Source organism: Staurois parvus, unplaced genomic scaffold, assembly GCF_062004578.1.
Source record: "Staurois parvus isolate SC_StPar_1 unplaced genomic scaffold, SC_StPar_1.0 ptg001035l, whole genome shotgun sequence".
Classification (NCBI taxonomy): domain Eukaryota; kingdom Metazoa; phylum Chordata; class Amphibia; order Anura; family Ranidae; genus Staurois; species Staurois parvus.
This window is the reverse complement of record NW_028318831.1, coordinates 354,309-374,260: the sequence shown is the minus strand read 5'-3', so window position 1 is coordinate 374,260 and position 19,952 is coordinate 354,309. Positions and strand designations below refer to the sequence as shown.

The window sequence follows — 19,952 nt, the reverse complement described above, 5'->3', positions numbered from 1 at the left end:
TTCTTCGCCTCGTCGCGTCCCTTCTTCGCCTCGTCCCGTCCCTTCTTCGCCTCGTCCCGTCCCTTCTTCGCCTCGTCCCGTCCCTTCTTCGCCTCGTCCCGTCCCTTCTTCGCCTCGTCCCGTCCCTTCTTCGCCTCGTCCCGTCCCTTCTTCGCCTCGTCCCGTCCCTTCTTCGCCTCGTCCCGTCCCTTCTTCGCCTCGTCCCGTCCCTTCTTCGCCTCGTCCCGTCCCTTCTTCGCCTCGTCCCGTCCCTTCTTCGCCTCGTCCCGTCCCTTCTTCGCCTCGTCCCGTCCCTTCTTCGCCTCGTCCCGTCCCTTCTTCGCCTCGTCCCGTCCCTTCTTCGCCTCGTCCCGTCCCTTCTTCGCCTCGTCCCGTCCCTTCTTCGCCTCGTCCCGTCCCTTCTTCGCCTCGTCCCGTCCCTTCTTCGCCTCGTCCCTTTCTCGTCTCGTCCCGTCCCTTTCTCGTCTCGTCCCGTCCCTTTCTCGTCTCGTCCCGTCCCTTTCTCGTCTCGTCCCGTCCCTTTCTCGTCTCGTCCCGTCCCTTTCTCGTCTCGTCCCGTCCCTTTCTCGTCTCGTCCCGTCCCTTCTGCGTCTCGTCCCGTCCCTTCTGCGTCTCGTCCCTTCTGCGTCTCGTCCCTTCTGCGTCTCCTCCCGTCCCTTCTGCGTCTCGTCCCTTCCTCGCCTCGTCCCTTCCTTTCACTTTCTGACCAACACATTTCTCATCCAGGAGAGCGAGAGAAGGAGACCCAATCCGAACCACGACCAGGAGTAAAACCTCCACAGAGGGAGGGTGCACGAGCAAAACACAAACGCAGGAGTCCGTTCCATTTGGACAGCGAGGGTGAAGAAGCCTCTGAGGAATCTGCATCTGATAAGGTGAGAGAAAGAAATGGCCACATAGAATACAAAGCTTCCCGTGGATAGCTGAGCAGCGCTCTGCCCTACTTTATTTTGTCCTGGAAGTGAGGCGGGCAGTTCCCATCCCACTGCTGGATCACAGAGCTGTATACTACCTGTAGCTGAGGTGTATACACCACGCCCAGCGAGCATATCTGTTAGTTCACTAAATCGTTTGCTTGGGCTAGCTTGGAGTTAGCATTTAATGCTGATATCTGGATGTCCAAACAAAACAATTAATAGTACTTATGGAAAAAATGAAAGCATACCCCTGGCCATGACCTTTTCAGAAGGCCCGGGATTCCAGCAACATTTGGAGAATTACTGTTTTCTAAACTAATAATCTTGGAGATTTTTCAGAGAAGTTAATGTCCTCTTTCAGTTTAATGATCTTAATTTTCATCCACTATTTTTTATCCTCCCAGGATGAAGATGATGATGATGATGATATCAGCACCAAGGATGAAGATTCTGATGGTGAGGGCAGACTTTTAGGTGGTACAGTATAAAAAATTACTTTTATACTAGTAATATATTGTAATTTAACACTCAATCTCACGTAAATGGCCAACTGCAAAAAACAACATTTTTATGTATATGTCCATCCCCTTTTTTTTGAGTATGGTACCAGTAGCATTCTTAATAATGAGATTTACATGGACAAAGATCTGTATTTCTTTCCATGCAGTCCTGAGGTTTACACAGTTGTGCCACACAGCACAGACGTGTTTGGTAGGGCAGTACGGTAACACTAACAGGTCTTGGCCCTCCCCTGTGACTGGATAGAGACAGGAGAAGCAGCAGTCTGATGCGTTCATCTTTTCTACTCTGTACTCTGCTGTCTCCTCCCATCAGCATGTCCCTTGTAAGCACACGATCAATGTAGCATAACTGGCTGGCTCATTGTGCTACTTCTCCCTCCCCTAGTCTGAGCTCTGCTGTGCAAGGACTACACAGAGGATCATGCCAGATCTAATTCAAGCAGATACACAGAACTGTGTTAAGTTGTATCTTGCCAAAAGTTCACCTAACTTGGCAATATAGATGTTTGAAAAAAGAATAAACGGTACCCAAAGTCTTTTTGCTCCTGGTGAAAGATATCTGCAGTCTATGGGATGTACAGTAGGTAACAATAGAGAAGAAACAAAAGATTTGGTAAAAATAAAACAAATCTCTAGATAGGCGTTTGATTTGTCTGTAGCATTGCCTTGTGGTTTATGACTTGTATGAACGTATCTCATTCTGTACTTTTTTCCCATCTTTGCTCAGAGGAGACCCCACTGGCCAAGCTTTCCAACAAGATTGTATCAGATGATAGCGACAGCTCCAGCGATGAGGACAGCAGTTCGTCGTCGTCCTCCTCTTCATCCTCTTCTTCATCATCGTCCTCTTCATCCCCTGCCTCCTCTGATGATGAGGAAGATCTGGAGGATGAGACCCTAGAGGATCGCACAATTCCCGAACCTTTCAGACCTCCCAGCCCACCGGAACCTCCTCCAGAACAAGAACCTGTGTCGGAGAAAGAGGAGAGCCTGGGTAAGTGTTCAGATCATTTTACATCCTATTTATGGAGCTTCACAGCTCACCCGAGTATCCTGAAAAACACCAATTAGATGTTTCTAAACCAAACCGCACAACTGCATCCAAGGCATTAGCTTCATGTAGCAGTGTGACCGCATAGAATCTTTGAGGTCGCTCCTGAACCACAGCTGCTTTGCTCCTTCTGGGGGGCTATTTAAACCCCCCCCCTTTTCTGTTCCCAGGATAATGTTGGGAAATTGGCCAAATACAAAAGCGTTTCTGGCGTGTTTTCTGGGTGCCTATTGCCCAGCATGCATCCATGCAACTTTGGCATTTGACTTAAATAATGCACCAGAAACGCAGGCGTTTTTTTTTTTTCCTCTGTAAATGCTTTTTTGATGTGTTTTCCATTCATTTCCACACAGAGATGCACATTTGATGCAGTTTTTTTTTTTTAACATGCACCAATAATGCCTCAAGTAGGACTTTTAACCTCCCTGGTGGTCTGATTATGTCAATATTTTTGAATGTCAAAGCAGTACATCCTAAATAAAAGGTATGCGCTAATAACAAACTTATATAAAAGTGTATGTCATCATCCAAAAAACATTAGTGTTTTAAATAAATAATTATAGTGTCCAAACATAAATTAGTGTCCAAAAAATATATATAGATCTTCAGTGACTTGAACCAATTGTGAAAAATCCACCACCAAAGGAGATTAAATGAACTGACCAGAGCTAATGGCTGGTCAGATTATAAACCGGCAACAGCGCTTGTGCTCTGGGAGCGATGACCCCGATGTCCAAATAGATATGGTGATGTTTCAGATACTTCCAGATAATAATAATCACAGACAAACAACTTTGCAGCCCAAGCTCTTATGATGAACTTCTCCACTCTCTCATACCTCCATGAGAGCATGCAGTACACTCAGGGACAAAAAAGAGAACATAATGGTTCATTTATCTCTTTAATAAAAAAGGTATAAGGAAACTCACAAACAAGGTGTCCAACAGACACCAGCTTCAATCGCAAAAAAGGGTTGAGATACAGTTACCGCTCACCGCAGATCTCTCCCATACAGCACAGACCAGCAAGGCTCTCTAACGTCCACATCAAGTAGGCCACGCCCAACCGGTTTCGTCACACAGCGGTACTGCCCCTTGATGACGTCGGTGTGATGAAACCGGTTGGGCGTGGCCTACTTGATGTGGACGTTAGAGAGCCTTGCTGGTCTGTGCTGTATGGGAGAGATCTGCGGTGAGCGGTAACTGTATCTCAACCCTTTTTTGCGATTGAAGCTGGTGTCTGTTGGACACCTTGTTTGTGAGTTTCCTTATACCTTTTATTAAAGAGATAAATGAAAAAAACGTATTGCACCATTATGTTCTCTTTTTTGTCCCTGAGTGTACTGCATGCTCTCATGGAGGTATGAGAAAGAGTGGAGAAGTTCATCATAAGAGCTTGGGCTGCAAAGTTGTTTGTCTGTGATTATTATTATCCGGAAGTATCTGAAACATCACCATATCTATTTGGACATCGGGGTCATTGCTCCCAGAGCACAAGCGCTGTTGCCGGTTTATAATCTGACCAGCCATTAGCTATGGTGAGTTCATTTAATCTCCTTTTGGTGGTGGATTTTTCACAATTGGTTCAAGTCACTGAAGATATATATATATTTTTTTGACACTAATTTATGTTTGGACACTATAATTATTAATTTAAAACACTAATGTTTTTTGGATGATGATATACACCTTTTGTATAAGTTTGTTATTAGCGCATACCTTTTATTTAGGATTATTGTTGCCAAAATTTATTTTGGGTGGGATATGCTGCTGACATTTTGGTGTTTTTTGTAAGTGGCGCTTTTTTCTTTTTTAATTTGGCAAAGCAGTACATTGTTTTGCATGGGAATTTCAGTGTCTGACGAATTTCCCCAAGAATCACTATCGCTCAATTCTGCAAGTGATTCTAATTTACTATCGCTGTTCTCTAGCTGGTCTAAAACCGCTTTTGACCTAAACGGACGCTTTTTGGACGCCATGGACGTTTTCAAGTTTCCAGGCAGAAAGAATGGTAACAGTGCAGGCAGGGCACAGGACAAAGCACGCGGGACAAAACTGAAGGGAAATGGTTTGATGCAGTAATGTAATCCTAACAGATTACAATGTATTGTGTGTGTCATATTTTAACTTTTTTGAATTTCCCGCCGGTTCCGCCCCCCCTGCATCGCGGTGATTGCAGGGAAGGGAACTCGGGAGATAGATGCCGGCATCGGCCGGAGCACACAGCGGGAGGACATCGGGGGATTGCAAGCATAAGTGTGGCTCAGTGTTATCACTTTTGGTACTGAAAATTAACCCCGAGCTACAATCTAGATTACCGCTAGGGAGGTTAAAACGCAACTGACTGGTGTGAAGAGTTCCATAGGATTTAAAGGGATGCATTTATCATGCATTTTTCTTCTGCTTTTTTTTTAACTGCAAAACTGATCAAAAAATGATCAATGTGAAAGGGCAGTAAAGCGGAGCTAAACTTCAATCATCAATCCTCTCCTTCAATGGTCCCCTTGCCAGTGCTGGCATCTTCTTCTGCGCTGTCTTCATATGCCAGTGTGTGAGGATGTCACTCCTGCACATGTGCAGGAGTCGGTCATCCCGACACAGATTTTGCCAGCAATGTGCAGTTTACATGATAGAGAACACTGTGAGCAGGCAGGGAGGTGTAGTTCATTGCACATATGATGCTGATCTCCAATGATTGAAAGAAGCGAAATCTAGTAAATGAAAGGGGCGAGCAAGGTACAATCAGGCTGAGAAGGAACTAGCTAGAGCAGGGGTCTCCAAACTTTTCAAACAAAGGGCCAGTATTCTGTCCTTCAGATTTTAGGAGGGCCGGATTAGGACCAGTGAGGATAGAAAATGTGCTGGTCCCAGCATCAGTGAGAATAAACATGGCCTTAGGGTTGTTGGTTAGTAGGAGGAGTAGTAGTGCCCCACCATTCATATTAGTGAGAAGAATATTATACCATCATTGGTTTCATCGGAAGAAGTACTTGCCCCATTGTTGGTCTCAGTGGGAGGAGTAGTGCCCCAAGGGCTGGTTAAAGGGTAGCAAAGGGCCATATTCGGCCCTTGGGCTGCAGTTTGGAAACCTCTGTGCTAAAGGATGCCAGGAAATGAGGCGGGCTGTATCTGACTTGCTGTAGCTTCTAGTGCACATTATGAGCAGCTTACAGTGTGCAGTGAAATCAGAGTAAGCAATTTCAATACAGAATAGGAGCCGGTACAACTAAGAACTGAATGGGGAAGGCTGGGGGTCAGATTTAGGCTAGCTTCACGCTACTGTGGCTTTGCGGTGTCGCGTTTTTGCGGGCATGGCAGCCCATTCATTTTAATGGGCTGCTGTGCCTACATTTCATGCAGGAAAATGGTTCTTACAGCATTTTTCGCACAGTGCAATTTCTATACGGTTCCTGCACCCATTGGCTTCTGCTGCTGTCAGTCACAGCCAGTGAACCAATGAGAGGGGAGAGGGGGCGGAGCCGAGCTGCGGTTCTGTGTGTAAATGGACGCACAGGGCAGAGGCTCAGGAGCGAGCCTGCTTGGGTGCTGCCATAGCAAGCTGTTTGCTCTGCGAGCAATTGGCAGGAGGTAGGGGTCAGGAGCATCGGTGGGGGACCCAAGAAGGAGGAGGATTAGGGCTGCTCTGTGCAAAACCACAGCACAGAGCAGGTAAGTATAACATGTTTGTTGTTGTTTTTTTTTTTTTTTTAATTGCCTTTAATATCACTTTAAGAATGAATGGCAGCCCCCATGTGTTTTTAAAGAGCAGCTGGTTTTTGGGTGCGTGAACAGGTGTGATACCCGCAATAGTTTGAACCTAGCCTTAATAGTGGGGTCAGCAGAGATTTCACTTGACTGCAGTTTGAGTAGAACAGTGGGGTAGATTTACTAAACCCGGAGCACTCTCCAGCTTTAGTAAATAAACACCAATGTGCTTTTGTTTGCCAAATAAATGAAAAGAAATAGCAGATTGGTTTTCAGGATTTGCTAGGAGTTGGTTCTCTGCTGACCAAAGTTCAAAGGTCAGTCTAAATTAGGTCAAGACATTTGCTTTTGATACGCCATTATCCAAAGAATGAAATTCTAGTAAAAGTAATAAACCTTTAATGCACTCGCTTTTGATTCTGACCCTCTGATTTATAAATATAATGAAAGGTCTCGCCTAATAACTCCTTTTTCTCTGCGATTTCTATTTTCCTTATTTGAAGCTGACTTCTTCAATTTACTTTCAGATGAGTCTCCATCCCCATTGGTCAATCGGGAAACCTATATAGAAGCCCTACCCCAAGAGCCTACGCCCCAGCCTCTTCCAGTCTCACCCCCCAAACCATCTGCACCTCCATCTCCGCCGCTACCACTTCTTCCTCCACCCAAGAAGAGGCGAAAAACCGTCACTTTCCTCCTTTCTCCAGAAGAGGAGCCTGAACCTGCTGAGAGCAAACCTCCAAATCACGTGGTTACAGACAAACTACCCCCTGAGATACTACAGAAAGCACAGGAAGAGTCAGTGTTGGAACCTTTGCCACCAGCAGAGGAACCTTCACTACCTTCACCAAAGGCTCCTTCTCCGGTACATGCACCGGAGAAGCTTGTGAGCCCCAAAGCAGAGCCTGTACTGGTCCCACAGCCTGCCAAAGAGCCTTCTCAGAGGATACCATCAGAGCCACTAACAGTATTAAACCTCCCTTGGGACCATGCCTGTCTGGTCAAGTCGAACCCGCCGCGAGGCGGACAAGAAATCATGCCACCCGATGGAGAGGATATGTTAGATGATTATTATGAGGAAGAGGACAAACCGACTCTTTCAGAACTTCCACAGCAACCACAACCAACGCCCGCTTCTCTACAAGAGCCGCTAGAGCCAGAACGAACTGAAAATCTTGAGGAACTTATGTTTGCCCCAGTGCGGCAGATCTTACTGGAGCACAGTTACGCACAGATACCTGCCTATTTAAAACAGCCTCCCAAGAGGCATCGTGGAGTGTCTATAGACTTGGAAAAGCCCAGCGACTTCCTCCATATCGACTTGGGCCAGCCTGTGCTGGAGGCCCCAGAGGAGGTCATTTGCGTTGGAGGTGGCTTAGTACCCGGACTTGAGGCCAGGACAGGGTTCTTGGAAGTTGGTGACCTCCGTTTGTCATCCAAGAAACCAGAGGAGACTACGGCCAAAGCAACTCATGAGCAATCTAAGAGTAAAAACCGGAAGAAGCAGCAACAAGCCAAGGAAGTGATAGAGCCTGGGGAGGTAACATCAGATGAAGATGATGAGGATGAGGAGGAAGAAGAGGAGGAATTCTGGATAACGACACGAGAGTTGAGGTCTCACAGGAACCGCCGTCCTTTAATACCACCTTCCCCACCAAAATACGAGGTGCGCAGCGAGTTTGAACAGATGACCATTCTCTATGACATCTGGAACAATGGACTGGACACAGAAGACATGTATTTCTTGCGGGAAACCTATGAGAGACTTCTTCAGGAGGACCACAGTACAGACTGGCTGAATGACACCCACTGGGTTCACCATACAAATATCCTTTACACAGCTTCGAGTGCTTTGATATAGGAAGCCATTCCAAACTATGCAAGCTCTGTTCCTCTTGCTGTTGAGGGGCTTCGAGTCCCATCATGTTCAGCAGCAGGGAAAACGTTTTGAGTACAACCGCTTTATTATTATTATTATTATTATTATTATTATTATTATTATACAGGATTTCTATAGTGCCAACAGTTTGCTCAGCGCTTTACAATATAACGGGAGACAATACAGTTCAATGCAAGAGAGACAGGAGGGCCCTGATCCTGGGAGCTTACAATCTAGGAGGGAGGGGCTAGTGGTACAAAAGGTAGTAACTGTGGGGGATGGACTGGTAGGAGGAATAGAAGATTCCATTATTAGCTGAAGGCAGGATAGGCTTCCCTGAAGAGAGAGGTTTTCAGAGATCACCTAAAAGTGAGCAGAGTTGGCGATAGTCTGATAAATTGGGGTAGAGAGTTCCAGAGGATGGGGGAAGCTGTGGGGAAGTCCTGGAGATGAGCATGGGAGGAGGGGACAAGGGAGCTAGAGAGCAGGAGGTTGTGCGGAGAGTACGGTTTGGGTGATATTTGGAGATAAGATCGGTGATGTAATTTGGGGCGGAGTTATAAACGGCTTTATATGTGATTGTTAATGGCTTGAACTTTATCCGTTGGGCAATGGGAAGCCAGTGGAGGGATTGGCAGAGAGGGATGGAGGCCAGTGGAGGGATTAGCAGAGAGGGATGGAGGCCAGTGGAGGGATTGAAGAGAGGGATAGAGGCCAGTGGAGGGATTGGTAGAGAGGGGTGGAGGACACTGAATGGAGGCCAGTGGAGGGATTGGTAGAGAGGGATGGAGGCCAGTGGAGGGATTGAAGAGAGGGATGGAGGCCAGTGGAGGGATTGAAGAGAGGGATGGAGGCCAGTGGAGGGATTGGCAGAGAGGGGTGGAGGACACTGAATGGAGGCCAGTGGGGGAATTGGCAGAGAGGGGTGGAGGACACTGAATGGGGGCCAGTGGAGGGATTGGCAGAGAGGGATGGAGGACACTGAATGGGGGCCAGTGAGGGGATTGGCAGAGAGGGGTGGAGGACACTGAATGGGGGCCAGTGGAGGGATTGGCAGAGAGGGATGGAGGACACTGAATGGGGGCCAGTGAGGGGATTGGCAGAGAGGGATGGAGGCCAGTGGAGGGATTGAAGAGAGGGATGGAGGCCAGTGGAGGGATTGGTAGAGAGGGGTGGAGGACACTGAATGGAGGCCAGTGGAGGGATTGGTATAGAGGGATGGAGGCCAGTGGAGGGATTGAAGAGAGGGATGGAGGCCAGTGGAGGGATTGGCAGAGAGGGGTGGAGGACACTGAATGGAGGCCAGTGGGGGGATTGGCAGAGAGGGGTGGAGGACACTGAGTGGGGGCCAGTGGAGGGATTGGCAGAGAGGGATGGAGGACACTGAATGGGAGCCAGTGGGGGGATTGGCAGAGAGGGGGGGCAGATACAGAACGGTTAGTATGGTGGATGAGTCTGGCAGCAGCATTCATGATAGACTGAAGAGGGGAGAGCCTGCTTTAATCACAAAGGGTCAGACAAATAAAACTCTGAACTGCTGGATCCCTAGCACCAGTCTTTCAACATCACCGTATAGGCCCAGTATGGTAGGTGAGAATATAAGTAAATTTAAAAAAAAAAGTGTGAAAACTCAGAATATCACTAGTGCCCATCAGTAAATGATTCTCTTTAGAACTATCGGGTCACTTGGGAGTCCTGCATTCTGTCTGACCTGTACTATGTGGCTTTTTATGCTGTTTAGAATGTCCACTATAAATTTCAAAGAATAATTTCAGGCATCGGCATGCTATACATTGTTGCGTTGGTCAAGCTTGGACCAATGTTACTATCCATATGACATACCTAGTTGATGCTGCTGGAAATCGCTGTAAGAGACACCACTACTTCAGTGATCTTCACTTGATTCCGGGTCCCATGCCAAGCGACTGCCCTCCTGCATTGTGAATACTGGAGGTTGGCTACTCGGCAAAGACACCGTTTCGAGAATGCTTTTGCATTTTCTGAATGAATGCAAATTGTTCTCTGATTGGATGAGGAGGAGAAATAGGGTGGTGATGTCAGACTCTCTCCACCTCCTCCAATCAGAGAACACTTTGCATTCATTCAGAATATGCAAAGAATGCTCTAATTGGCACCCTTGCTGAGCAGCCAACCTCCTGTATTCACAAGGCATCAGGCCAGCCCCTCCGCACGGGACCTGGAAGCAAGTTGGATATCACTGGGGAGTAGTGGTGTAGTAGCCGTGTCTGCGTCTGTGATTTCCAGCCTTCAACATTGACCAATTATGGTACATGCATAGTAACAGTTGTGCTCAAAAGATTGCATCTCCTGGCAGAAATTGTGAAATTTTGATATTGAAAATATGACTGATCATGGTCTTTTATTGAAGGATGATGATCATATGAAGCCATTTATTATCAAATAGTTGTTTGGCACTTTTTTGAATCATAATGATAACAGAAATCACACAAATGGCCCAGATCAGAAGTCTCCACCCCCTGGAATGTTCTTCCTTGGTACAGACACACAAGGTGACACACACAGGTTAAAATGGCAATTAAAGGTCCATTTGCCACATCTGTGGTTTTTTAAATTGCAGTTACTGTCGGTGTATAAATAGTCAATGAGTTTGTTAGCTCTCACGTGGATGCACTGAGCAGGCTAGATACTGAGCCATGGGGAGCAGAAAAGAACTGTCCGAAGACCTGTGTAACCAGAAAATGGAACTGGCATATTCAGGGCTTTGAATATGTTTTTATATCCTTTTCCATCTTTATACAGTCAACACTGTTGAATCACTTATTAAGAAGTGGAAAATTTGAGGATCTCTTGATACCAAGCCAAGGTCAGGTAGACCAAGTAAGATTGCAGCCACAACTGCCAGAAGGATTGTTGGGGATACAAAGAAAATCCCCACAGGTAAACTCGGGAAATACCGGCTGCTTTGGAAAAAGATGGCGTGGTTGTTTTTAAAGAGCACAATATGATGATACTTGAACAAAAATGAGCTGCATGATCGAGTTGGCAGAAAGAAGCCTTTACTGCGTCAATGCTACAAAAAAGCCCGGTTACAATATGCCTGACAACACCGTACTGCACCAATGCCACAAGATGGCCGGTACGACGTGTCAAAGGGTTCTTTCTGGCAACTAGACAATGCATTTTTAGGGATGATCAGTCATATTTTCAATATAAATGCTACAATTTCACGATTTCTGCCAGGGTGAGCACAACTGTACATGGTCCTTGCTGTATAATCTGCCCATGCCTGGAATTCTTTAAATTGTTTTTCACAATGTATGTACGGGTGTACCTCAGTTTACGAATTTAATGCATTCTCCGCATTTCGGTTTACAAATTTTTTACAATACGAAACTTCCTGGTTTCCCATAGGAAAGCATTGAAAACCAATTAATCCGTTCCGGAGGTCAGAAAAAAAGTCGCTGTCAGTATAGGTCGGTGCCGGTTATTTAATGTAATTACCGGCTTTTTATTTTTTCTTCACTATAGCTCAGAGAATCAGCTGTCACTTCCCCCCCCCCCCCCCAGCTAAAAGAAACAATGTTTCCGATTAGTTTATTGAGTTAAAAGAAACAATGTTTCTTTTAGTTTGAGTTAAAAGAAACAATGTTTCCTTTTATTTTCTTAAACCGATTCCTTTAGCTCCAGGGAAAGTGACAGCTAATTCTGTGAGCTATAGTGAAGATAAAAAAAAAAAAAAGCCGGAAATTGCATTTAAAAACCGGCACTGACATACACTTCGTATTGTGAAAAAAAACTCAGGCAGTATTTTCAATGGATTTTCATTCTTAAACCAAAAAATTACTTTAACCGAGGCGTTCGTAAACCGAGGTACACCTGTATTGGCGATGTTGTCTTGTTAGCGCACGTCTGCCGCACACTGTTGCCTTCCTTAACTCCGCCTCACTCACCAACATTGCTGACCCCAAGAAAAAACGGAACAAGCAAGATGGTCTGCGGGAGCACCAGACGGGTTGTGCTCGCAGTGAAGGCTACTATGCCATCAGCAGGAAGGACAAAGACAAGTACCTGGATGTGATTCCTGTATCCGTACGGGAACTGGACAGCGACTTGCAGGTCTGTATCACATCACTGGAGACCGTTTGTATTGAACTGAACACATCTAGATGCCAGGCTGTGTTTGCTAGTTTTTTTTTCTGCTCTGTTGTGTGCTTTTTTTTATTGCATTTCTTTGTGATCCTGCCTGTTTTTCTTTTAAGTTAAAGCGGAGTTCCACCCAAAAGGGGAAGTTCCGCTTTAAAGATTGGTCCCCCGCTCCCCATTAAGGATTGGCACCTTTGGGGAGCAAATCAACACAAAAATCCAATATGTAAATAAATAGCCCTAAACCTATATATACCCATATATTGAACCCAAATAATCTAAGGCAGCAATGGGCAAACTACGGCCCGCGGGCCGTATACAGCCCGGCGGACCTTTTAATCCGGCCCGCGGAGCGTGATACATTGGCTGTCAGGATGTGTGTAGGCGGGGCAGCGTGACGAACGTGAGGGGAGCTAGGCTCCTCTCACAGTCCGCCCTGAAGACCGGAACGGCGCGGGAACACGGCGGGGAACGCGCGGAGCAAAGGTAAGTGAATTGACACAGGGGGGACTTGGCTTACTACTTGGGGGGGAATAGTACTGTGGGGGGGATGAAATACTATATGGGGGTGAATTACTATATGGCGGATGAAATAATATGGGGAATGAATTACTATATGGGGGATGAATTACTATATGGGGGTGAATTACTATGGGGGATGAATTACTATATGGGGGATGAATTACTATGGGGGATGAATTACTATATGGGGGATGAATTACTATGGGGGATGAATTACTATGGGGGATGAATTACTATAGGGGGGATGAATTACTATGGGGGATGAATTACTATGGGGGATGAATTACTATATGGGGGATGAATTACTATATGGGGGATGAATTACTATATGGGGGATGAATTACTATATGGGGGATTAATTACTATGCTTACTATGGGGGAATATTACTATACTTACTACGGATGACACATACACATCATTCATCTACTCTTGGTCCGGCCCCCGGGTCCAATATATGAACCCATTGCGGCCCTCAAGTCAAAAAGTTTGCCCACCCCTGATCTAAGGTGTATATCAAAAAAATTCCAAAATATATACAATCCAAAATAAACAATATAAGTCACTTGTATCCAAAAGTCGTGTAAATAAAGTCACTCCAAAAAACTTAGTGTCCAAAATAATCCAACTTATCGGATCCTTTGGTGCCGAGCCCCTCCAATGGCTCTCAAAAGGATATAAAATACCAGAAAGCAAATAAAAAACCGCCTTATCAATATTGTAGAGATCAGCAGCACACTTCCACACCTTTCCACCAATCCTGAAAAGTACTTCCTAGGATATCATCCACCACATTCTCCTGAATGTCATACCTTTTAGGGAGCGGGTACCCGAAGTTGACAGGATACCCCGCTCCCACCTCCGCTGCAATCGCGTAGGCGATCAAAAGCGGAAGTTGTCGCCCCCCCCCCAAAAGCAGGTTGCTATGGAGGCACTCAAGCAGGCTCGCTTCCGAGCCACTACTTTGCGTGTCCATTCACACACAGAGCCATGGCTTGGCCTTGCCCCCCCCCCACCTCTTCATTGTCTCACTGGCTGTGATTGAAAGGTCTCAGTCAATGAGAAGGGATTGTCCCTGGAGAGCCGAGGCTCTCATACACATCGCAGTGTGATTCAGGTATGTATTAGGGGGCTGCTGCACACAGGTTTTCTACCTTCATGCATGGAATGCATTATTCCTGGCTCCCGTACAGCCGTCTGTCATTTCCTGCCCTGTTACTTTAGAAATGTGCAGCGGTGTGGACGTGTTTCAGGATCTTAGCACAACAGAGCGATCCGACTTAACAAAGCTGGGGAGTCAAAGCGATTCTACTGCAGAGGGCAGACGAATGTGCAGCTGAATGTAACGAGCCGTGGTGCCGACATGAGATGGTTGACAATGTTAGATTTTGTATGCCAAGTGTTTGTCCCGGCTGTGATTCATCCTGAATGGGAAGTCTGACCAATGTCACTACTCCGGGTCTTTGTCAGAACGTATCTTTGTACTGGCGCCGGTTTATACTTCCCGTCCAATGAAACAAAGTGATTCAGATAAATGCGGGGAATCGGGAAGTGCAGATTGTGGTTACGTCATATTCAAACATCCAGCAAAAATAAATACCACAATTGGTCACTACATTCCAGAAACCTCTCCAGCCTTCATCAGAGCCATGTGTGTGCACACTCCTACCACAGACTAATTCACAAATCCCTTTGCTGTGTAATTGATCTCCACAATCCAGCATAAATCCCCCCTCCTCCCCAGTACAAATCCCCAAGTATCCATGTGAATGTTGGGAGGAGATGGGGGGGGGGGGGGGGGTTGGGGGCGTTGAACGGGCCCTTCACAGTCCTGATACAGGAGCGCTACAGTAACAGGAGGAGGAGCTGGAGGGAATAGACAGCGTAGCCCGCACCGCACCTCCTCCCAGCTCTCTCCTCCAGATTTAGCTTGCCTCTTCCTGCAAAAACAGAAGGAAGAGCTGGAGGGAATAGACAGCATAGCCCGCACCTCCTCCCAGCTCTCTCCTCTTCTCCAGATTTAGCTTGCCTCTTCCTGCAGTAACAGAAGGAGGAGCTGGAGGGAATAGACAGCATAGCCCGCAGCTCCTCCCAGCTCTCTCCTCTTCTCCAGATTTAGCTTGCCTTCTCCTGCAGTAACAGAAGGAGGAGCTGGAGGGAATAGACAGCATAGCCCGCACCTCCTCCCAGCTCTCTCCTCTTCTCCAGATTTAGCTTTCCTCTTCCTGCAGTAACAGGAGGAGCTGGAGGGAATAGACAGCATAGCCCGCACCTCCTCCCAGCTCTCTCCTCTTCTCCAGATTTCGCTTTCCTCTTCCTGCAGTAACAGAAGGAGGAGCTGGAGGGAATAGACAGCATAGCCCGCACCTCCTCCCAGCTCTCTCCTCTTCTCCAGATTTAGCTTTCCTCTTCCTGCAGTAACAGGAGGAGCTGGAGGGAATAGACAGCATAGCCCGCACCTCCTCCCAGCTCTCTCCTCTTCTCCAGATTTAGCTTTCCTCTTCCTGCAGTAACAGGAGGAGCTGGAGGGAATAGACAGCATAGCCCGCACCTCCTCCCAGCTCTCTCCTCTCCTCTAGATTTAGCTTGCCTCTTCCTGCAGTAACAGGAGGAGCTGGAGGGAATAGACAGCATAGCCCGCACCTCCTCCCAGCTCTCTCCTCTTCTCCAGATTTAGCTTTCCTCTTCCTACAGTAACAGAAGGAGGAGCTGGAGGGAATAGACAGCATAGCCCGCACCTCCTCCCAGCTCTCTCCTCTCCTCTAGATTTAGCTTGCCTCTTCCTGCAGTAAGTTGACAGAAGTTGTGATGCCGCTGTCAGTACTCCTGTCAGCTTACAGCGGCAGGAACTTTCCTCGTGGCGCCCCCTTCACCTCACAGTGCACAGGGCAGCCGCCCCTCCTGCCGCTAGTAGCTGCCCATTATCCGAGCAGAAAGATTTTGTGTTTCACCAGGTGAGGCGCTCTGAAGGCAGAACATTTTTTTATCTTAGTGGTTATAAAGGCCCAAGGTTTTTTACCCCACAATGCTTGCCTGAGCCTCATGTCGATACAGCATTGTGCATGGGAGCCTCGGCTCTCCCGGGTCTCTCCTTCATTGGCCGAGACAGCAGCGGGAGTCATTGACTCCCGCTACAATGACATTAAGGTAATGTTTCAGTGGAAGGATCGCTCCTTACCTGCCCTATACTTAACGGAGTCCTATGTCTGTAACTGCGCTGATCTCTCTCTTCTCAGAGGACAGAGAGAAAGCAGTGGGAACCATTGGCTCCTGCTGCTGTCAATCAAATCCTGTGAGTATGTGTCTATAGGCGTGCACAGCCCAGCTCCGGAGTCAACCCGCTGGTGTGCCTCCATAGAAAGGGGATTCCTATGGTGGTGCGCTAAGAAGGGGAGGAGCCTGGAGCACCAGTAGAGAGCGGGTAAATATAATGTTTATTATAACTTTTAGGATACAATTCCTTCTTTTACTGGCATGAACCTTTTTGAAGTACAAAGAAAGGGTTGAAACCCCCTGTTGGCGTATGTTTTGATGTCGGTTTCCTGTTTGGGAGATTCTCCTTCACTTCCTGTCTTAGTGATGCAGCAGAAAGTGAGAGGAAATGTCCCCAATGTGAGGGGAATTGGAGCGAGCAAAAACTGAAAAATAATATACTAATAATCCAGACATAAAAGGGCTACTCAAAATACTTTGTGACAATAATAATGTATTTATGAATAAAGGCTGAAAGCGTGATTTTGCAGACTTACTTCAAGCAGAAAAGCCAATCAGTGCTCCAGAAATACAGATTGGCTTCTAGTGATTTAGCTGGGTGGAGCATCTACTGCGGGGAGGACGCCCTCTGCGTACGGGGACCCCCCAATGTTTTCTTGATGTGCCTACTATTATTATTATTACAAGTACTTGTATAGCGCCGTCAACTTACGCAGCACTTTACATATATATTGTACATCACATCGGTCCCTAACCCTCAAGGGGCGTACAATCTAAGGTCCCTAACTCACATTCATACATACACATACTAGGGACAATTTACATATTCAGGAGCCAATTCACCTACCAGCATGTCTTTGTACCCGGAGGAAACCCACGCAGGCACAGGAAGAACATGCAAATTCCAGGCAGGTGATGTCGTGGTTGGGATTCGAACCAACGACCCCTAGTACTGCCAGGTGGAAGTGCTAACCATTTAGCCACTGTGCTGCCCACACTGACCGTCTTCAATCCTGTAGTTTTTTTTTCTTTGTTAATGTTTTCTTCTCTTTTATTACAGGGTACAAACAGGGTGTTGTCTGAGCGCCGCTCTGAGCAGAGGCGCCTTCTCAATGCCATCGGCTCTTTCTCAATATTGGACAGCGACTTGCTAAAGCTCAACCAGCTGAAGGTAAGAAGTGCCTGCAATGCTTTGTTCTGAAGACAGGAGGGCAACAATGGAGTAATAATGGACAAGATGCAAAGTCCGTACGTTGTTAGTGGTTGAGCAATGCTCTGCCAGCACTTTTATTATGATTATTATTATACAGGATTTATATCGCACCAGCAGTTTGCTCAGCACTTTATAATATAAAGGGGGACAGTTCAGCTACAATACAATAAACTACAAGAGGGTTATACTCCTAAGAGCTTCAGTCAGCTGTGACGCCTATCAAGACCAATGTATACATGTTATTATTCATCACATAACTATTACTAAAAGTGTCACTGTTGCCAGAATATAGACCATAGTCTCTTTGGTGTCTCTTTAATGTTTTTTTTTTTTGTTTTTGTTTTTTTTTTGTTTTGGGGCACTTCACCATATTTTTTGCTCCATAAGACGCACCTAGGTTTTAGAGGAGCAAAACAAGAAAAAAACAAAATTCTGAACCAATGGACTGCAGACATAGAGGAAATGACCAGAGACTGCGGACATAGTACATGAGATGACCAGAGACTGCGGACACAGTACAGGAGATGACCAGAGACTGCGGACACAGTACAGGAGATGACCAGAGACTGCGGACACAGTACAGGAGATGACCAGAGACTGCGGACACAGTACAGGAGATGACCAGAGACTGCGGACACAGTACATGAGATGACCAAAGACTGCGGACATAGCACAGGAGATGACCAGAGACTGCGGACACAGTACATGAGATGACCAAAGACTGCGGACATAGTACATGAGATGACCAGAGACTGCGGACACAGTACAGGAGATGACCAGAGACTGCGGACACACTACAGGAGATGACCAGAGACTGCGGACACACTACAGGAGATGACCAGAGACTGCGGACACAGTACATGAGATGACCAAAGACTGCGGACATAGTACAGGAGATGACCAGAGACTGCGGACATAGTACAGGAGATGACCAGAGACTGCGGACATAGTACAGGAGATGACCAGAGACTGCGGACACAGTACATGAGATGACCAAAGACTGCGGACATAGTACATGAGATGACCAGAGACTGCGGACAGTACAGGAGATGATTAGAGACTGCGGACACAGTACAGGAGATGACCAGAGACTGCGGACACAGTACAGGAGATGACCAGAGACTGCAGACATAGTACAGGAGATGACCAGAGACTGCGGACACGGTACAGGAGATGACCAGAGACTGCGGACACAGTACAGGAGATGACCAGAGACTGCGGACAGTACAGGCATGACCAGAGACTGCGGACAGTACAGGCATGACCAGAGACTGCAGACACGGTACAGGAGATGACCAGAGACTGCGGACACAGTACAGGAGATGACCAGAGACTGCGGACACAGTACAGGAGATGACCAGAGACTGCGGACACAGTACAGGAGATGACCAGAGACTGCGGACACAGTACAGGAGATGACCAGAGACTGCGGACACGGTACAGGGGATGACCAGAGACTGCGGACACGGTACAGGAGATGACCAGAGGATGCAGACCTTTGGGAAGCAGATGGGGGGGGGGGGGGAGCGATTTTTAGGATTTTTTTTTTTTTTTTTTGCATTGCCTGGGGATTTCAAATAAGAGCCTTTACATATTCAAAAAAATAGTAGATTGGCAGCTATTGATCGGACGTGACACATTACCCCATAATGAAACTGCAAACTTGTTATCATCTGCTTCTGCAGTTCCGTAAGAAGAAGCTGAGATTCGGCCGCAGTCGCATTCATGAGTGGGGTCTCTTCGCCATGGAGCCCATCGCTGCCGATGAGATGGTGATTGAGTACGTTGGGCAAAACATCCGTCAGGTGAGGCTTTGTCCAGCCGCTAGATGGCGCTGCTACATCCATTTTCACAGCTTGGTTAGGCTTTGTTCAGCCACTAGATGGCGCTGCTACATCCATTTTCACAGCTTGGTTAGGCTTTGTCCAGCCGCTAGATGGCGCTGCTACATCCATTTACACAGCTTGGTTAGGCTTTGTTCAACCGCTAGATGGCGCTGCTACATCCATTTTCACAGCTTGGTTAGGCTTTGTTCAGCCGCTAGATGGCGCTGCTACATCCATTTTCACAGCTTGGTTAGGCTTTGTTCAGCCGCTAGATGGCGCTGCTACATCCATTTACACAGCTTGGTTAGGCTTTGTTCAGCCGCTAGATGGCGCTGCTACATCCATTTTCACAGCTTGTTTAGGCTTTGTTCAGCCTCTAGATGGCGCTGCTACATCCATTTTCACAGCTTGGTTAGGCTTTGTTCAGCCGCTAGACGGCGCTGCTACATCCATTTTCACAGCTTGGTTAGGCTTTGTTCAGCCTCTAGACGGCGCTGCTACATCCATTTTCACAGCTTGGTTAGGCTTTGTCCAGCCGCTAGATGGCGCTGCTACATCCATTTTCACAGCTTGGTTAGGCTTTGTTCAGCCGCTAGATGGCGCTGCTACATCCATTTTCACAGCTTGGTTAGGCTTTGTTCAGCCGCTAGACGGCGCTGCTACATCCATTTTCACAGCTACATACTATAGCCTGCATGTCTATTTTTATAAAGGTTCAAAATTGTTAATGAGATATCAACTATGTTTTATTTATTCATGAGTTGTTTAAAGGTTTTCAATAACCATCATTTTGGATGGGATTGACAATACTTTTTAAAGTAATTATTAAAAAAAAAGAAAAGTGACCCTTTACAAACCTGTCATACTTTCCTTCTGTGCGTAATGGTTTTGAACACAGCAGCCCCAATTCTCCTCTTCTTGGGTCCTTCGCTAGCGCTTCTGACTTCTCACCTTCACTGAGTGCCCCCGTAGTAAGCTGCTTG

The 19,952-nt window shown here is 46.9% G+C and overlaps 1 protein-coding gene across 1 annotated transcript in view; it reads left to right on the top strand.

Annotated features, from left to right (window-relative positions):
- SETD1A (SET domain containing 1A, histone lysine methyltransferase) overlaps window positions 1–19,952 on the top strand; it is a 99,964-nt gene that overhangs the window by 60,674 nt on the left and 19,338 nt on the right. The window contains exons 11-17 of the mRNA XM_089657846.1: window positions 727–875; window positions 1,322–1,373; window positions 2,166–2,432; window positions 6,721–8,019; window positions 12,001–12,170; window positions 16,991–17,101; window positions 18,829–18,948. Of these exons, the coding sequence (XP_089513972.1) occupies window positions 727–875; window positions 1,322–1,373; window positions 2,166–2,432; window positions 6,721–8,019; window positions 12,001–12,170; window positions 16,991–17,101; window positions 18,829–18,948 (2,168 nt within the window). The remainder of the gene's footprint in view (window positions 1–726; window positions 876–1,321; window positions 1,374–2,165; window positions 2,433–6,720; window positions 8,020–12,000; window positions 12,171–16,990; window positions 17,102–18,828; window positions 18,949–19,952) is intronic.